Raw genomic sequence first — 20445 nt, 5'->3', positions numbered from 1 at the left:
AGTTCAGTTCTTCTTTTTGTTGGGTCCCATAACCCTCAGGCCTTAACTGCTTTTGCCCCTTAGAGCAGACCCTGTCTCACATCAGTAAAACAATACATTAGTTTATACAATAAAGCGAGTAGTCAACATACAAATAAATTGGAGTCTCCAGGAGAAACTTCTCATAATTCACTGTAGCTGGGAAATTTCAAGCTGAGGGACACTTTTTTAAATGAAAATATTTGAGCCCTTACTGATTTAAGAACTACCTTAAAACAATCTGTGGAAGAGCCATTAACTCAACCTCAATCAAAAAAGTTCATGCCCTTGGATTTAATATCTTGCTTTTAGTGGCAAAAAAAAAAAAAAAAAAAAAAAACATCAAAAGAATTTTACTGGAAGATAGGGCGAGGAGAAGGCACTTTCTCTTTTATCAGCTATGAAAGTAATAATAAAAAAAATTTGATCCTCTTTAAAAGTAAAAAATAAAAAAGAGAAAAAATTCAACTACAGTTTCTAACAAAGTTTAAATAAGGTTAATGTTAAAGCGTTTTGAATTAGAAGTCCAAATAGAAAGGAAAATAGCTTCATAAATGTCTGAAAAGCATGCTATAGATAAATTCATTTAGAAATGTTTATTAGCTGGTTGACAATGTATATGGGGCTTTGTTAATTGTATTATGAAAAAGACACACACGTCATGATTGCCACAAATTAGTATTTTCCTCTTAAGTGTTAAAATAGTTGCAAGCATAGTTTTCCATCGGAATACAGTGAAGAGGTATAAAGATAGCATGGTCATCAGACCTATAGGAAACTCCAGAGGGCTAACGATGAACTTCTGAAAACCAATGAAAAAACACAAGTTACTGTGTGAGTTGAAACAGAGAACAGATGGTTCATGAGAAATGTTTACCAAAATACCTGTCACATGGACTGTGCTCAACAAATGTAGCCTATTATCCTTACTGAAAAGAACATATTAAGATGAAGGGGAAGAGAGAAAGATCACAAGTTTCTTTTGTGACATAAGGAATTTGAAGTTCATGTGAAATGTCCAAATAGATATGGCAAGTTGCATCTGAGAATCAGAAAGGACTATCACAAAATAAAGATACAGATTTAGTAAAGATCACCTGAAAGATATTTCAAAACATAAGAATTGATGAAAATACAGAGGAAATATTAGTATGGAAAAAAGTGAACAGAGATGAAGAAAACACTGAAAAATAAGAGTCAGAAAAACATATCTGTAGTCAGAGCATTTTATGAAAGTAAAAATGTATATTGTGCCTAAGTACATTGCACATTACAACATTCTATATTCTGCACCACTGTAAATTAGAGGTGATTACTTAAGGACTGAGAAACCTTACAAGGAGGAAGTATCAGGAGGAAATGAAGACATTATGCATGTGAGTGTGTGTGTGTGTGTGTGTGTACATGCACACATGATAGAGTTTAGAGATATTCATGGGAGAAAATATATATGCAATAAACAAAAGCAGAAAGCAATATTCTTTAACCATAGAGCTGGAACAGAGACTTTAAGTGACTACAGAACGTACAGAGTAAACCCACCTTGTCTGATATATATTAGTACGTTATGAAGGAACAATGTGTCAAGCAAATACATCAAATAGAGAATTCTGAAAATCAAAAGACATCTTTCTTCTATGAAATGACAAACCCATAGAGTCAAAAGTAGTCCTTTACAGAGTGTATTTTAAATTGTAAATATTTTTAATGATAATAAATAAGAAAAGCCTGAATATGATAGAGCCCATATTGGTAAAATAATCCACAATAAAATGTGTCAATGTTACCTGCAGATTTAACAGATGTCAAGAATCAGCAATGAGAAACAGCACAGTAATGACATTCATTCTGCTGGGACTGACAGATGACCCCCAGCTACAGGTTTTGACTTTTATCTTTCTCTTTCTCACCTATATGCTGAGTGTAACTGGGAACCTGACTATCATCGCCCTCATCTTATTGGATTCCCACCTTAAAACAGCTATGTACTATTTCCTACAAAATTTCTCCTTCTTGGAGATCGCATTCACATCTGCTTGTATTCCCAGGTACTTGTATAACATAGCAACAGGTGACAGGGTCATTACGTACAATGCCTGTGCCAGCCAGGTGGTTTTTACCGACCTCTTTGGTGTAACCGAATTTTTTCTCTTGGCTGCCATGTCCTATGACCGCTACGTGGCCATCTGCAAACCCCTGCATTATGCGACCATCATGAGTAGCACAGTCTGCAGAAGACTTGTTTGTTGTTGTTGGGTAGCTGGTCTATTTATTATAATCCCCCCACTTAGCCTAGGCCTAAATCTGGAATTTTGTGATTCTAATATCATTGATCATTTTGTCTGTGATGCATCTCCCCTCCTGAAAATCTCTTGTTCAAATACTTGGTTCATGGAACAGACTGTTATAATCTGTGCTGTGCTGACCTTTCTTATGACACTTATATGTGTAGTTCTGTCTTACATTTATATCATCAAGACAATTTTAGGATTGCCTTCTGCCCGCCAAAAGAAAAAAGCTTTTTCTACCTGTTCTTCCCACATGATTGTGGTTTCCATCACCTATGGCAGCTGCATCTTCATCTACATCAAACCTTCAGCAAAGGAATCAGTGGCCATTAACAAGGGTGTGACAGTGCTCACTACCTCTGTAGCTCCAGTTCTCAACCCTTTTATTTATACCCTGAGGAACAAGCAAGTCAAACAAGCCTTCAATAACTCAGTCAAAAGAATTGTGATATTTTCCAGGAAATAACAGAATGTGAAGCCAAAGAAACATATAATGAACTTCCCAAATTTTCTAGTCAAGTTATTTTATTCGAAACACTCATCCTGCTCAGCTAACATCTTCCTCACAAACGTCTTTTGAGATCCTTCCACAAACAGGCATGCTAGCAGCATTTAAAAATCTCAATCCTAGCTTTCCCTCCAAATTAGGAAAATCAAAAAACAAAACACAAAAGATTAAACAGAAGTATGTCTCCACACCAGAAAATATCAAGAGAAAATTCGTTACATTTTCAGCAAAAGACTAATAATGCTTGTCATTGCTTCTTCCAATCCAAAGCTTTCAAGGGATTATTGCTTGGTTCACTTCACAATTATGAATTTGGTAGTTTCTTTAGGTCAGGTACTATGTTAAACATGAAAATTAAAGGAGAGAACAAACCAGCAAAAACTTACTCTCATGTAGCCTCAGTGTCAAATAGAAACAATTTAAAAGAAAGCAAAATACCTAACTTGCACTCAAATAAATATTTTTCTGTGAAAGTTATAAACCTTACAGTTATGGAAAAATACCTAAAATATGAAAACAAATATTATAAGATTTATAACTTTATCAAATTGATAATAACCCAGACCTTTAAATGTTATATATAAGGTTTTCTCAAAAAATACATGAAATAAAAGGGAAGATGATAAAAATAGGTAACTATTTTGAAGACTTCAAATATCTTGGTATTGTAAAAGAGAAAAAAAAAGCCTCCCATATGTAGACATATATATTGAAATGCCAACATAAAATGTCACTAAAATACACAAACCCTTGCCAAAAATGACATGAAAGGAATCAAGGTAATAAAAACAGCTAGATACATATATGATGTTAGAAACATAGAAAAGTTTCCAAACGGAATATGAAAAGCTATATATAAAGGTTTTATATCATTTATGATAAAAAGATATACATTGGAGGATATTAACTGTTTACCACATTTCTTCCTGAAAAAGTACTTCATAAAGGTCATATGCTTCAACTATTTTCCATATCCCACTACTCTCCATGCTTTAGGAATCTGAACTGACATTTCCCCTCTGTGTTCATGTCTAGTCTTTTCCAACTGCTGTTTCCCTGTCAGAATATATTTTCCTCATTCTTTGTTGTCTCACTTACTCTTTCTTCCCTTCAATTTTAAATTTAAAAATTACTCAGTTTCTCAAAAAAGTAAGCTAAAACTACCCTCTAGTCCAGTAATCCCACGTCTGGGTATATTCCCTAAAAAAGTGAAATCAGAATCTCAAAGAGATATCTGCCCTCTTACATTCATTGCAGCGCTATTCATAACTAATATGTAGAAACATATGTCCATCAAACTAAATGTCCATCAGCTGATGAATGGATAAACTCAATGTGGTATATATAGTAGAATACTATCCAACCTGCAACATACAGCAAAATGGATGGACCTTAAAGATTCCTTTTAAGTGAAATAAGCTAGACACAGAAAAACAAGTAATCCATGATCCCACTTACATAAAATATCTAAAATAGTCAAATTCATAAAGTCGAAGATTAGAACGGTAGTCATCAGTAACAAAGGGAGGGAAAAATAAGAATTGTTAATCAACAGGCATTACCTAAATAAAATCAATAAGCTCCAGAGATCTGCTTTACAAACTTATACTGTCAATCTAAAGTTGTCCAGAGGCAATAACTAAGAGCATTTATTTGGGATCAAAGAATTGTAATTCAGCATACACAGCTTGGGTAAGTAATTCAAATAGTATCCTACTAGACAGCAAAAGTCAGCATTTCTCTAGGCAAAAAGGAATGCCTGTATACATTATTTGCAAAGAACTTTTTACTGGTGTTAGTTGCAAAAAGCTAAACGTAACTGAGTATAATTGGTTGCTAAGCAAAATCTATTATTGTAGCAAATTGCAGGTATTTGGGCTGAACCCTTGGGATATTTGGGATTTGATCCAGTTTAAAAGCACATAGCTCCATGGGTGAGGGTGAGGAGAGGTTCACCTTCTTAATGGCCTCCCAGTTTCATTGCAAAAAAAAACTCCAAAAAAACCACCTTGATATAAATGACTCCATCTCATTTCACTCTTCACATCTCCCTCTTTTGTTTAAGATCTCTGAAAACGTCACTAATCGATCATGTATTTACTTATGCCCACATTGCTGGATACACCTATCATGTCCCATGTTGGGGGGAGTTTTTAATCTTTGGTGGATGCTTTAAGGACACTGTCATTAGGCTCAGGCCACATTGAAAACATGAAGGCAGTCAGAAAATGGTTCCTAGGCAGTTTCCTCATCTGCGGCTTTAGTAAGCCACTTGGAGTTTCTAGTGAATCAATCCATGCAGTGACCATAATGAGATGCCCATAGAGGTTTTAGATGATACTTCTTAGCAAGATGATAAGCATAAAAAGAGTAATTAGCAATAAAAATATTCCAAAAACTTCTCAGGCATTAATCTAGGAAATTGTTAAGAATGTTGAATTAGGAAGTACCTAAAGGTTCAGTATACTTAGTGCAATAGAACAAATCTAAAGAACAAATCTAAGGAAGTAAAGCCTTACTGTTGGCAAATCAGCAAGACCAGTACAATTTCGTATTTAACAAGATAAAATCCTAAGAACAAAAACGGAGTCATCGCTGTCAACTCTTTTCACATCTTTTCCCCTTTGCTCTTAGGTTCCTGAAGAAACATCAAGAGAGTAATATTACTCCCTAAAAGGCCTGAGTAATTTCATTACCTCTTCTTCTTCCATCTAATCCCTTTGTGATAGAGGGGCAGAGTGGGGGATGGAGAAAGGTGGGATGTGGGAGAAGGTACTGTGACTAATTCCTCCAAGTTTTCTGGTCTATAAAATTCATACCGATGAAATAAGTCAGGCAGAGAAGGACAAATATCATATGTTTGCACATATAGAAGGATTAGGAGGAACTTAACTGAGGAACAAGGGGGAGAAGAAGGGGGGAAATGGTGGGGGAAAGGGAGAGAGGCAAACCATGAGAGACTCTTGAATGCTGACAAAAACACTGAGGACTGATGGATGGCGGGGGGGGGGGGGGGATGGGCATGGAGGAGGGCACTCGTGGGGATGAGCACTGGGTGTTATGTGGAAACTAATTTGACAATAAACTATTTGTAAAAATAATAATAATAATAATAATAAAAAGAAAAGTATCTGACATAGTCATCTGTGCAAACACAAGCTTTGCATTTGGGTGAGTTACAGCAGAGGATTCAATTTTTAGTAAGTGTTTGATTAACATAGTAACACATATAATTAACATTGAGAGTGATAAATGAGTTTCTCTTATCATTCTTAACCATAATCCTATTTCTGATGGTAAACAACTAAAGAGATCAAAATAATCTCCAATCTCTAGTTTCTTGTGTCCTACTTCAGCTAATAGATCCATATTATCCTTTATAAATTTTAGTTCTTATGTTACTTCACCATATCAATTAACATAGAAACAACGTTTTTCTCCTAATAGGGCATGAGCACCTTCCTGTTGCTCCATTAAGATATCAAGTGCCCTCATATTCTGTAAGATAATTTTTGCCCTGCTATCAACTTGAGTTTGTTGATATTTCAAATGCTTGAACAGAAGCATTAAAGGTGATGGCTATAACTATGAATAAGTTGTATACTGCCCTTTCCAAATCTATTATTCCAATCCAAGAAAAGAAAGTCTTGGGAAAAGGTATGAACAAGACCCTTTCTATCTACAATTGAGTTATTGTATATAACCTTCCCAGCTTCACCATGGTCTTTTTAATTGATATGAGAAGAATCTCAGATTTGGTACAAGAGCAGTGGAGAGAAGAGTCTTTCTAATGGTGGCATCATAGGCAAAATCAACAACCCCGTAATGTCCTTTCCATTTAATAGGAAGAGTGAAGTAAATACTTGTGCCACACACACACACAAAAATCCAGAACCTTCTAGGGACAAAGTGTAAGTGGGTCCGTTTGCTCAAACTCTTTTATCAGTTTATTTTTTTTAATTTATTTATTTTGAGAGAGAGAGAGAGCAAGCAAGGAAGGAGAGAGAGAGAGAGGGAGAGAGAGAGAATCCCAAGCAGGCTCCATGCTGGGTATAATTTGTTCTGGCACAAATTCAACAATCACTCAGGTTTATAGAAATAAAAAGTTTTTGCAGGATAAGGACAGAAGAGTGTGATAAGGCTTGACCTCAGCAATGAGGGTCACAAGAAAAATAAACACAAGAGAAAAATAAAATATTAACCCAGGGGCTAAAATTATTCTTAATAACACTGGCCATTGTAAGAAGAACTTGGAGAAAGCCAGATAAGTCACCTAGTATATGAATTCCAGGCAGGATAGAGTAATTTAACAAGTAAGAGATTTAGTCCACAGGACAAATAACCAATATGAAAACAAATCAACAAGTTCTTCAAATCCTACAGGTGTTTACCACCAACTAAGAAGTCTTATTTTGTGTAATATAGCAAAAAGCATTAGGATACTAATTAAGACAAATAGCAGTGCAAATACTCTGATCCAACAGTCCTTCATGATTAATTTCCTAAAGAATCTGAGGAATGCTCTCCAAGTTAAAATTCCAAGCATAAGCCCTTCTTTGAAATTCTTTGTTGAGTAAACAGGTTCAAAAGAAGGAATACACAGATGCATGTTACAAATGGTGTCAGATTCCTTCATAGAAAAGTAGAAAAGGAGCTTTTCCAAAAAAAAAAAAAAATAGTAACTATGAAAAGGACTATAAAGAAAATAACAAGTTAGTGGTTAAAAAAAAAAAAAAAAACACAGTACAAGTCGATTGTGCCACTTTGCAGCCTTAGAAATATTTCCCCACCAGTATTTTCATGGAACTTACAAGCTTCTCAGCTGCCCTGCAAGTCATTTGATGAATCATTTTCATCAGAGGTCTTTTCATGGACTAGCGAGACAGGTTTTTGTTTGCCTCATACTATAAATTCATCAGTGGACTGAAACTACAACCATAGTCACGCCAATAAAGTTTCTCCTCATGAGATGCTCTAGATGGAGCATCCTTAACAATAAGCTTTAGATTTTTCTTGAGAAGGTAACTAGTATTAACTATGGTGGCCTTGGTTTTGATAACTTTTAAGATTTTGTCAGCGCTTGATCAGCCAAATTGTTGTTTTTAGCTTCTTCTGTGTCTAATTTTGAATGTTTAGAAATCTTGATAATAGCCAATGCAGACAGAAGTTTGTCAGAAATATCAAAAGGTTTTAGACATGTAAGGGCATAGGATCACAGATTATTATGAAGGATACCTAATTAGGCATTTGACCAAAGAGACAATAAAAGGTTTTAAAGGAAAATACTAGAAGGTTACAGATTTGTGAGCAAGACCTATCAAAGACTAATAAAGCACATAAAATTATTTTAATAAAACACACAATCTTTGCTTTTCTTTCATAACCTCTTATCTGAAACAGACCAATAGTACAGGAAAACTCTGTCCTTTTAGTAGATAAAAGAATATTAAGTTTCATCCTGACATTGTTCAGCTAGACAGGGAATAAAAGAACAGACAAGGGCAACAGGATCCTCATATCATTGCTGGAGAGGATTCCTCGAAGTTGAGTTGACAGAATAAAGATTTGAAAGATGGAACAACTTTGAAACTGATGGCAGAGCTGTAAATATCTGATGCCATGACCAGAATTCTCAGCCTTGCAAGTACTTATACAAAATGAAGGGAGTTCTTTTGAACAAAATTTTCTGCCTGGCTATAAGTCTGAAAAGACGAAATGTATGTATGAGCCCATCAAACAGTCATTTACACCTTAGCCTTGAGAAGTTACTACCGAGTGTGTACAGGGTAGAAGGGTGGTTACTCTCCTACTGGCTTTTTCAGCCAGCTGCACAGACTCTGTTGTTGCTCAGTTTACTGTGGGGTAAGAGCAGTAGCTTTCAAACACGTTGGATCATTCCACAGCAGGAAACATAGTGCATATAGTCCCAGCACATACTTGCACATAAAAAAAATATACATGACTGAAATAAAAGTTAAATAAACTGACACGTATTTCCTATTTTCAGCATAAGCCATGCATGCTCTATTTTCCATTGTGTGAAATTATTCTTTTTTATTTATATGTAAATGATAAATAAATCTATAATAAATTCTATAAATTACAGATAAAATTAAGAGACATATTCATCCAGCTAAAGAGATGGATATGCATCATATGTATTTTCCACTTGAACAAATGTTAATCATACTTCATCAATGGTGTCTGACCACAGTTTGAAAAACAAGCAGTTATGGTAAATCCTTCCACAGCAGAAGAAATCTACAGGATTTCACTGCTCCTTACCTTCTAAAGAGGTACCTGCTGCCTTGTCTGCATTCTCTTGTCATCAATGCACACAGTTGGCACAGGTTAATTTGTGCTTATTACCCTGTTTTTACATTTTCTCTGGTTGATTTTGTATTGTTAGCTCTTCTTGCAACTTCTTTAATTATTCGCAATCTTTGTTTTTCAGTGAAAACGAGGAAGTGAGCAATTATGAACTATCATAAATTAGCATCCTGTAGCATAGCAGCAAACTTATAAATACATTTGAAATTCTTAGAAATATAATCTTTCTTATAATAAATTTTTTGTAAATATTAAATAGCCAAAACTATGCTTTTTAATATGTTATACTTAGCATTTAATCTTTATTTCATTTGGAAGTAATTTAAATCTTTAATGAATATCTATTATTTAATTTAACTTAGTCTAAACTTTGATCTTATTCATATTAATTTAAATTATTTGTTTAGCATAACAATTATATTTGAATTAGACATTAAACAGCCAAACATTATTTATTTCTCTTGTTGACAAATTTTGTAATGTAGAGATAACAGGAACTTATCTGATTAGTAAACACGGGGAGAAAAAGTTGTTTGCATTATATCTAATGCTGATGACTCTGAAGACATTCCTGTTTTTGTTAAACCAACAAACTTGAGTTATCTTCTATTTATCAAAGATTATCCTAGATCATATGAACTTGAAAAACACTTGCATTCATTTTTATTATATTTCTGGGAACTTTAGGAATATTTATAAGCACTTGATTTTCCCTAAGCCAATTTTTTACAAATTAATTTTAGCAACCCCATCTGGAGGTAGAAAAATACCATGTCTAACACGCATACAGATAGACTGATAGACACAGAGATCTTATCACATTTTTAAAAAAAAATTTTAGCCATGCCTCTGGTATGAAACTCAAAAAAATAACTGGATCCAAATTATTTCCAGCATATAGACCACATTAAAATTACCTGCTCAAAAGCTCAAGATCTCTAAGGAAAGACTTTTTTATTGTTTCTATTACTATTATTTACATGTGATAAGGATACTTTTAGAGCTTTTTATAGTTATTTTGTCTTTTAGAAACTTCTGAATACCAATCAAAGAATGCAATCCATGGTCTCCAAGAGGTTTGGAATCCTCCCTTTTAAGGGTGTCTGTTAAGGTGGACTCATTTAAAACAAAGCCTTCCCAGGATGGCCATTGGAATTTTAAATTATCCAACAGCTATTTTAAAACATCAGGAATTACTCGTATTTCCCCATTGTGAAAGTAAAGAATCTCCAACCCAGGGAAACCCTCCTGCAGCACAGTGTGAGCTGGCACCACTATCATTCCCTTGATAATCTCCCACTTGATCCCAAAGAAAGACTACAACCAGAAGGAGGAAAGGCGAGACCTAAGAGGACTCACAGTTGAAGGAGACAGCTGCCCCAGGAAGTGGTGAGCACAAAGGTCTTGAGTGAATACAGCACTCAGCTTCTAGCTACACCAGGCCTGCTGCAGAGGGACTGCTTCCAGTTCAGCTTCTGACATCAGTCATGTCAACCTAAAATTGTCAAGAAGCAAGAGCATTTGTTTGGGATCAAACAATTACAATCTAGGGTACACAGATTTGGAAGCAAACTAATTAGTGTCCTACTAGGGAACAAAAGCCAGGAGGTTTTTAAGCAAATAGAGAATGCTTGCATAAGTTGTTCACATAGAAATTTTTATGGGTGTTGGCAACAGAATGCTTATCTTGATTGAATAGAATTGGCTGCTAAGGCTGTCACTAAGCACTCTCTTACTGTTTGTAACAAGTGCAGCTGTTTAGGCTGGGTCCTTGGAATATTTCAGGTTTGCCCCAGTACAAATGTTAATGGTTCCACCCATGAGGACTTGCATAAGATAAGGCCCATCTTCCTAATGTCCTCCTGGCTCCATTTAAAAAATCCCTGACATAAGTAACCCCATTTTCTTAAAGAATGATTTAATACTTAATGTTTTTTGTTTTGTTTTCTGAGAGAGAAGCACATAAGCAGGAGCAGAAAAGGACAGAGAGAGGTTTAGAGAGAAAATCTCAAGCAGGCTCCCTGCTGTCAGCACAGAGCCTGATGCTGGACACAAAATGTGAGATCATGACCTGAGCTGAATGACTTAACTGACTGAGACACCCATGTGCCCTGTGACCCCATTTTATTTCACCTTTCACAACACCTATAGTTAACAATAATGTATTTACACTTAGAATTTGTTAAGAGGATAGAACATATGTTAAATGTTCCTAGCACAATAAAACATCTCAAAATATACATACATGCATTTTTCAGAAAAAAAGGAAAGAGGCCTTTCTAAATATGATTTTCAGTGAGTACCTAAGTCTAAAGCTTGATACTAGTTAAGATTCCTATACTTGATTACCAACTCATCATCCAGCAACACCTATTGTTAATAAAAAGAACCATCCTTTGAGACTTCACATTTTGTAAAATCCTAAGGACATGTTTATGCTTTGCTTGTGAAAATTTATGAAAAGAACATCAAGATAGCTACTATTTGGTAAAAAACAGAATAAGCTCAGAAAATAACACATTCATCACAGTTATAATACTAGTACTGTTATGAACAATAAGGATGTACCAGGTGGATGAGATTATGATTTATAATAAGAAATATCTATTTGGTCCTCATTCACTTTAGAACTCCTAAACCATTGTAATTTCCAAAGTGATGGAGGCAATAAAGGCAATCTTTTTTTATGTTAATAAAGTGACTTTGAAGCCCCTGTCAACCTAAAGATGGAGGATGGTTGCCAGAAGAAGCAACCATGTCAGAGCAACAAGAATGCCCTAAACCCAGTAGAAGAAGAGAAATTGTAAAAATTAGAGCAGAAATAAACAACATAGAGACCAAAGAAACAATTGAACAGATCGATGAAACCAAGAGTTGGTTTCTTGAAAAAGTAAACAAAATTGACAAACCTCTAGCCAGGCTTATCAAAAAGAAAAGAGAGAGCACCCAAATAGACAAAATTATGAGTGAATATGGACTTATTACAACCAAACCCTCAGAACTACAAGCAATTATCAGGGAATACTATGAAAAATTATATGCCAACAAATTGGACAACTTAGAAGAAATGGATAAATTCCTAAACACACACTCACTACCAAAATACACACGGGAAGAAATAGAAAACCTGAACAGAACCATAACGAGTGAAGAAATTGAATCAGTTATCAAAAATCTCCCAACAAATAAGAGCCCTGGACCTGATGGCTTCCCTGGGGAATTCTACCAGACATTTAAAACAGAATTAATCCCAATTCTTCTCAAGCTATTCCAAAAAATAGAAATCGAAGGAAAACTCCCGGACTCATTTTATGAAGCCAGCATCACTCTGATTCCCAAGCCAGACAGAGATCCAGCAAAAAAAGAGAACTACAGGCCAATATCCTTGATGAATACGGATGCAAAAATTCTCAACAAGATCCTTGCAAATCGAATCCAGCAGCATATCAAAAGAATCATCCACCAAGATCAAGTGGGATTCATTCCTGGGTTACAGGGCTGGTTCAACATTCGCAAATCAATCAATGTGATACATCATATCAATAAAAGAAAAGATAAAAACCATATGATCCTGTCAATAGATGCAGAAAAAGCATTTGACAAAATACAGCATCCCTTCTTAATAAAGACTCTCGAGAAAGTTGGGATAGAAGGAACCTACTTAAACATCATCAAAGCCATCTATGAGAAGCCTTCAGCTAACATCATCCTCAACGGGGAAAAACTGAGAGCTTTCCCCCTGAGATCAGGAACACGACAGGGATGTCCACTCTCACCACTGTTGTTTAACATAGTGCTGGAAGTCCTAGCATCAGCCATCAGACAACAAAAGGAAATCAAAGGCATCAGAATTGGCAAAGAGGAAGTCAAACTTTCACTCTTCGCAGATGACATGATACTCTACATAGAAAACCCGACAGACTCCACCAGAAGCCTACTAGAACTGATCCAAGAATTCAGCCAAGTTGCAGGGTACAAAATCAACGTACAGAAATCGGTTGCATTTTTATACACCAATAATGAAGCAACAGAAAGAGAAATCAAGAAACTGATCCCATTCACAATTGCACAAAAAACCATAAAATACCTCGGAATAAACCTAACCAAGGATACAAGAGATCTGTATGATGAAAACTATAGAAAACTTATGAAGGAAATTGAAGAAGACACAAAGAAATGGAAAAACATTCCATGCTCATGGATAGGAAGAATAAATATAGTTAAGATGTCATTACTACCTAAAGCACTCTACACATTCAATGCAATTCCAATCAAAATTGCACCAGCATACTTCTCAAAACTAGAACAAACTATCCAAAAATTTGTATGGAACCACAAAAGACCCCGAATAGCCAAAGTAATACTGAAAAATAAAACCAAAACGGGAGGTATCACCATCCCAGACTTCAGCCTCTACTACAAAGCTGTCATCCTCAAGACAGTATGGTATTGGCACAAAAACAGACACATAGACCAATGGAACAGAATTGAGAACTCAGAAGTGGACCCAAAAGTATACAGCCAACTGATCTTTGACAAAGCAGGAAAGAATATCCAATGGAAAAAAGACAGCCTTTTTAACAGATGGTGTTGGGAGAACTGGACAGCAACATGCAGAAGAATGAAACTAGATCATTTTCTCACACCATGCACAAAAATCAACTCAAAATGGATAAAGGACCTGAACGTGAGACAGGAAACTATCAACACCCTAGAGGAGAAAGCAGGAAACAACCTCCTTGACCTCCACCGCAGCAACTTCTTACTTGACACATCCCCAAAAGCAAGGGAATCAAGAGCAAAAATAAACTGTTGGGACCTCATCAAGATTAAAAGCTTCTGCACAGCCAAGGAAACAACCCAGAAAATTAATAGGCAACCAACGGAATGGGAAAAGATAGTTGCAAATGACATATCAGATAAAGGGTTAATATCCAGAATCTATAAGGAACTCACCAAACTACACGCCCGAAAAACAAACAACCCAGTGAAGAAATGGGCAGAAGACATGAACAGACACTTCTCCAAAGAGGACATCCAGATGGCCAACAGACACATGAAACGATGCTCAGCATCCCTCCTCATCAGGGAAATACAAATCAAAACCACACTGAGATACCACCTCACGCCAGTCAGAGTGGCTAAAATGAGCAAATCAGAGAACTCTAGATGCTGGCGAGGATGTGGAGAAACGGGCACCCTCCTACACTGTTGGTGGGAATGTAAACTGGTACAGCCCCTCTGGAAAACAGTGTGGAGGTTCCTCAGGAAACTAACAATAGAACTCCCTTATGACCCAGCAATAGCACTGCTAGGAATTTACCCAAGGGATACAGAAATGCTGAGGCATAGGAGCACATGTACCCCAATGTTCATAGCAGCACTCTCCACAATAGCTAAAACATGGAAAGAGCCTAAGTGTCCATCAACAGATGAATGGATCAAGAAGATGTGGTTTATCTATACCATGGAATACTACATGGCAATGAGAAACAATGAAATCTGGCCATGTGTAGCAACATGGATGGACCTTGAGGGTGTTATGCTGAGCGAAATAAGTCAGGCAGAGAAGGACAAATACCATATGTTTGCACGTATAGAAGGTATAGGAGGAACTTGACGGAGGAACAAGGGGGAGAAGAAGGGCAGAAATGGTGGGGGAAGGGAGAGAGGCAAACCATGAGAGACTCTTGAATGCTGACAAAAACTGAGGACTGATGGATGTGGGGGGGAGGCGGGATGGGCATGGAGGAGGACATTTGTGGGGATGAGCACTGAGTATTATGTGGAAACTAATTTGACAATAAAGTATTTGTAAAAAAAAAAAAAAAAAAACAGTTTAAAACATAGGTAAAGGATCTGAATAGACAGTTTTCAAAAGAAAACATTCAGACGGCCAGCAGGTAAAGGTGCTCAGCATCACTAATCATGAAGGAAAATAATCACAACCCCAATGAGATCTCACTCACACTTGTTAGAATGGAAGACAAGAGATAAGACAAGAGATAACAAGTGTTGGTGAGAATGTAGAGAAAAGGGAACCTTCATATATTGTCGTTAGGAATGGAAATTAGTGCAGCCACCACAGAGGCTTTCTCGGTATGGAAGTTCTTCAAAAATAAAAACAGAACGACCATTGTGACTCAGCAATCCCACATTTGGGTATTTATCCGAAGGAAACAAAAACAATAGCTTGACAGTACATCTGCACCTGCGTGTTCACAACAGCATTATTTACAACAGCCAAAACATCGAAACGATTGATACACATGGAAACAATTGACAGTACTTTGATAGATGAATGGATAAAGAAGACGTGGTATATATATATATGCATATATATATATATATATATAGTAGAACATTATTCACCACAAAAAAGAAGAAATATTGCCATCTGCGACATGAATAGACCTTAACGGCATCATGCTAAGTGAAATATATCACTTATTTCAAATACTATACAATCTAAACAAATACTATATAAGCTCACTTAAATGTGGAATCTACAAACAAGCAAATTTTAAAAATCAAACTTAGAGATGCAGCGAATAGGTTGGTGTTTGTCAAAGGCAGGTTGTGTTGGAGGGAGCAAAATAGGAAAAGGTGATCTAAAGGTATTAATTTGCACTTCTAGTTATAAAACAAATAAGTAATGGGGGTGTAACATACAGTATGGTGACTACAGTTGATGACACTCCAGTGTATATTTGAAAGTTGCTAAGAGAATAGATCTTAAAAGATCTCATCACCAGGGGCATCTGTGTGGCTCAGACGGTTAGGCATCTGCCTTTAGCTCAGGTCATGATCTCACAGCTCATGAGTGCAAGCCCCATGTCCAGCTCTGTGCTGACAGCTAGGAGCCTGGAGCCTGCCTTACATTCTATATCTCCCTGTCTCTCTGCCCCTCCCCTGTTCAAGCTCTGTCTCTCTCTGACTCTCAAAAATAAACATTTAAAACTATTTTTTTTAAGTTCTCGTCACCAGGAAAGATTTGTAACTGTGTGCATGTTAACTAGCCTTATTATGATTATTTCAAAACACATAAAAATATGAAATCATTATATTGTATACAAGAAATTAATACAATGCTATATATCAATTATAGCTCAACTTAATTTTTTTATTTAAACAGTAGACTGAGGATGTCAAAGTATCAGTGATGTTAAGAGCGACGGAAAGTTTCATACATTGTTTCTGACGATAAAAACCATTACAACCACTTTGAAATTGTTTGCCTGTCAAATATAAGTTTGCATTTCATCGACAATTGACAACTAGGTATTTATCTGAGAGCAATGAAATACCTGTCTACCCCAAAATTTATAGATTAATGTTCATAACAACTTCATTCACAATAGCCAAAACCCAGAGACCTTCAAGCTGAACATCTATTATTGAATAAGACAATTGTGATATATCTAAACAGTACAATATTTCTCAGTAAGACAAATGAACCGCTGATATATGCAATGGTAAATGATTATAAAAAACACAGAAGGGAAAAATGCCATGTATAATTACATTCATATGAAACATGAGAAAAAGACTGTGTTAGAAAAAAATAAAATCTCACCTCATCTAAAATGATGGAAAGCAGATTTCTGGTTGGCTCAGAATACAGGGTTTTACTAGAAAGAGATGAAATGGAACTTTGTAGGGAAATGGAAATGTTCACAGTTTTCTCGGTGCCGGTAATAATTAGACAGGCATGTTTTCATACAAAGTCATCAACTGAAATATTAAAAAGGATTCATTGTTTGTAAAGTTTACTTTAATAAATCTGCAACTCAACCTTGCCTCATGTTAATCCATAAATGAATGAAGATGATAATTATTTAAAGAAAAAGAATATGTACATTCATGACTTGAGTATATACACAAAGTCACACATGCACTTAATTTAAAGAAAATATTATTGCTTATAATAACATTAATAACTATTAATTTAAAATGCTGTTAGAAATAAATTAATATTATGAAAGTTTTTCAATGTTATCAATTATCTGATAATGTAAAAAAATATTTTCACAATTTTTTATCATGGCCAAATTTTTTACAGTAGCAAAAAATATAAAAGAAGCTAATACTATTTAAGGTAATAGGAAACAGCCTAAGTATCAATACAGTGAAATTTTACAACCTGGAACTTTAGAAGCAACATACAGTTACAATAGTGTAAAAATTTGGTTGAAACTCTGATGTTACATTAATACAGTGGACTGAAAAAGATTTTAAATGATGCATATCACAGGGCACCTGGGGGTTCAGTCAGTTCTTTAAGCGTCAGACACTTGGTTTCAGCTCAGGTCATCATCTAACAGTTTGAGAGTTTGAGCCCCACATCAGGCTCTGAGCTGACCATGCAGAGCCTGCTTGGGGGTCTCTCTTTCACTCTATGACCCTCCCCCACTTGCTCTCTCTGTCTCTTTCTCAAAAATAAATAAATAAACTTTAAAAAATGATGCATGCCAATAATTATTCAGATATACCTAGGTTCATACATTTCTAAGGACAAAATCGCTGAGACAATGTGTATATCCCAAAACAGACATATTTTTAATGTTCGTGCATTTGCAATTATGTATGTGACAAACATGGGTATATTTACAGGAAGGAAAATATGGACTGATGTTTTCCAAAATATTACCCTTTCTTTCTTCTAATTTGTCTTTGTCTTTGTCTTCACTGTGACTTTTTTGTTGTTACACAGTTAATCCAATGTTTTAATATACGATTTGTTCATGTTATAACCATTCGAAAAAGTAGACAGGGAGGTCTATCATCTTTTAACGTCCTTACGTGATAAGAATTTGTAAAAAGAAACTGGACTAGGGTAAGAGTCAGTGTTGTCCTGGCAGAGTCTTAAATGAATCTATTGCTTTTCTGTCTCTAAAGGCCACCTTCCCACTGCTACACTGTTAATGTTTGTTGGTTTGTTTGTTTTTTTACCCTAAGGTCAGATGATACAAGATGATTACACAGATGACTCATTAGCGATTTCTGAATCTGGGTCACCAAGGACTCTGTTTATTAATTTTGTTGCAGATTGGGCAAGTAAATAAATATCAAGCTTGAAATTTGAATTCTCTCTCTCAGCAAAATAGTTCAGCACATCAACTCTTCCAAGGCTACTAGGAGTGCCCTTGTACCTGCTTTTTTTCTCGATGATTACAAGTTAAAAAAACAAACTATTGTCTAGGCTTGTGATGACATTATAGCTATAGTGCGGGATTTGATGCAATTGTCTGAAGATGAAAACTCAAGGAAATTAAATATATTCTCAGGCACTTTTACTACAGGAGGGGCCAGATTCAGCCAGTAGTGACCAGAAGGCTCTTGCTAGTTTTCAACACTGTATGCATTTTCAAGCTGTACCTTTAGAATACCTGCAGTTAAACAACTTAAGAGAAAGAAACTATGATTAACTTCCATAGTGTAAGTATGATCAATTCTGTCATTTCAGTTCAATCTTTTTGAGACTTGGGTCATATTCACCTTGGGTAAATGAATTTCCTGACTGTATAAAATTCAGCAGTGGTAGTTCTAATATGGCTTTTAAACATCATTTTTAGAGTATTTTATCCCATAGAGTGGTTAGTCATTGACAGGATTAGTTTAAGCAACAATAAATAAGAGGTCACCTAAGAGTTGCATAATGTGAATGCCATGATGGAAGTGATACATCTCCCAAGCACAAATTATGGGATCTAAAAACTAAAATCCAAAGGCTGAGTATGTGCATTCCCAGCAAAACTGGAGAGTAGAGACTCAGATGGAATGGGGAAACACAAATCACTGGGGGATAGAGTACTCCAGATCGATAATCCATGTACAGTGTTTATTTCAGTATATAGCATATAGTAAAGGCTCAATAAATATAACATACAAGCTTAATTATTGAAAAAAAAAAAACAGGGAGAAATAGGATGGGAATGCGGAAAATTAAGAGTTTCATTTTGGACTTTATATGTCTGGAGTGCATTTGATTATGTGATTGAAGAGCAATCATTTTTGGAGATAAGGAGTTCAAGAAAATACTCAGAGAATGTGTGTGAAGAAGTAAAGTATTAAGAACTCTTTCAATGTAAGAGAGACCAGTAAAAAAGAAATAGAAATAAGAAAGTAACAAGATGACAGGGAAACATGTATGTGGTATTAAGGTGAGTTACGACAGAGTGCTGTGAATATTGTGTGGTTGGAAGTACACATTCTACTAGGAAATCTGCTAAACTTTAAAAGCAAAAAAAATCTGATGAAATTTGGCATAAATTGCTTCATTAGATTCATGAGGACAAAACAGAACTGCAGTAAATTGATGTCTGGAAAATCATTCTGGACATGGTCATTAAAATAGTTAAAATATATTAGCCATGGACTTTTTAAGTACTTTATATACTAACATTTAATGTTTAACTTAGTATGTCTATATGAAGGAAAGTATTATTTCCATTCTGTGGATGATAAAACTGAGTCACAATGAAAGCAAGCCATGCTTGAAGAATGTGTTTCATAGTTCAATCTCAAATTTTTTGTAGTTAGTGATATTAACAGTTTTTTGGAATGTGTTTCAACCTTAAGTAAACTGTTTGAAAACAGGGAAAAACTGTAATTCTTTCACATGCCTATGTATTTTACACCCAAAATGTACATGTTATCATTCTATACATTTGTCACCAAAACACTTCCTGTCTTCTGTACCACAGTGGGAAATGAGTGTAATTTTACACAAAAAATCAAGAGTAAGGAAATTTAGTAAATAAATTTTTAAATAAAACACTTATTTTTTAAACTATAATATTGGAACTCAACATATTCAGTAGTTGATGTGGGAACCTCTATATAGTGAGTCCCAAACAATTTGTGACATATTTGTTCCTTATCACATGGATCGAACTTGATGGAAATACATGATGGTGACAAGGAACGTTTAAGATTTAGCTTTAGGAATCAGTCTGTGAACAGGGACAAATTGATCTCAAAGCATTAGCAGTCAAATCTACCTGTAGGGAAAATCAAATCATAGATACAAGTAAAATAAAATATAAATTGTGAATAAACTGTAATGAGAAGGAAGCACCCATAAAATTCTGGAGTTTAATACAGACTTTTCTGATTCCTTTAATCTCCCCTGAAATGACCAAAAATATACAATGTGGAACCTAGGATACTAATATATTGATATTTGGAAACATAAATTTTTAAGTGCATGTGCTTGTTTGCATAGTTTTTTCTTCCATTAGTTACATTCTGCATATCGAATATATCTGAATTCCAAATGCAGACTGAAGTCAGAAGTCA

At 35.3% G+C, this 20445-nt stretch overlaps 1 protein-coding gene across 1 annotated transcript; it reads left to right on the top strand.

Moving 5' to 3' along the window:
* Positions 1–1836: 1836 nt before the first annotated feature.
* Positions 1837–2796, top strand: LOC120227009 (olfactory receptor 6C2-like). Its single transcript, XM_039225161.1, has one exon. The coding sequence runs from the start codon at positions 1837–1839 to the stop codon at positions 2770–2772; it is 936 nt and encodes a 311-aa protein (XP_039081092.1). The 3' UTR covers positions 2773–2796.
* The last annotated feature ends 17649 nt before the right edge of the window (positions 2797–20445 follow it).

The sequence above is a fragment of the Hyaena hyaena genome, unplaced genomic scaffold (genome assembly GCF_003009895.1).
Source record: "Hyaena hyaena isolate Hyena2069 unplaced genomic scaffold, ASM300989v1 scaffold_1968, whole genome shotgun sequence".
Lineage (NCBI taxonomy): Eukaryota > Metazoa > Chordata > Mammalia > Carnivora > Hyaenidae > Hyaena > Hyaena hyaena.
The sequence above is the reverse complement of the archived record's forward strand: the minus strand, read 5'-3'. Positions and strand labels throughout refer to the sequence as shown.

What these genes read in the sequence shown, in the direction of transcription:
- LOC120227009 (XM_039225161.1), top strand. Translation starts at nt 1,837, where the DNA reads ATGAGAAACAGCACAGTAATGACATTCATTCTGCTGGGACTGACAGAT.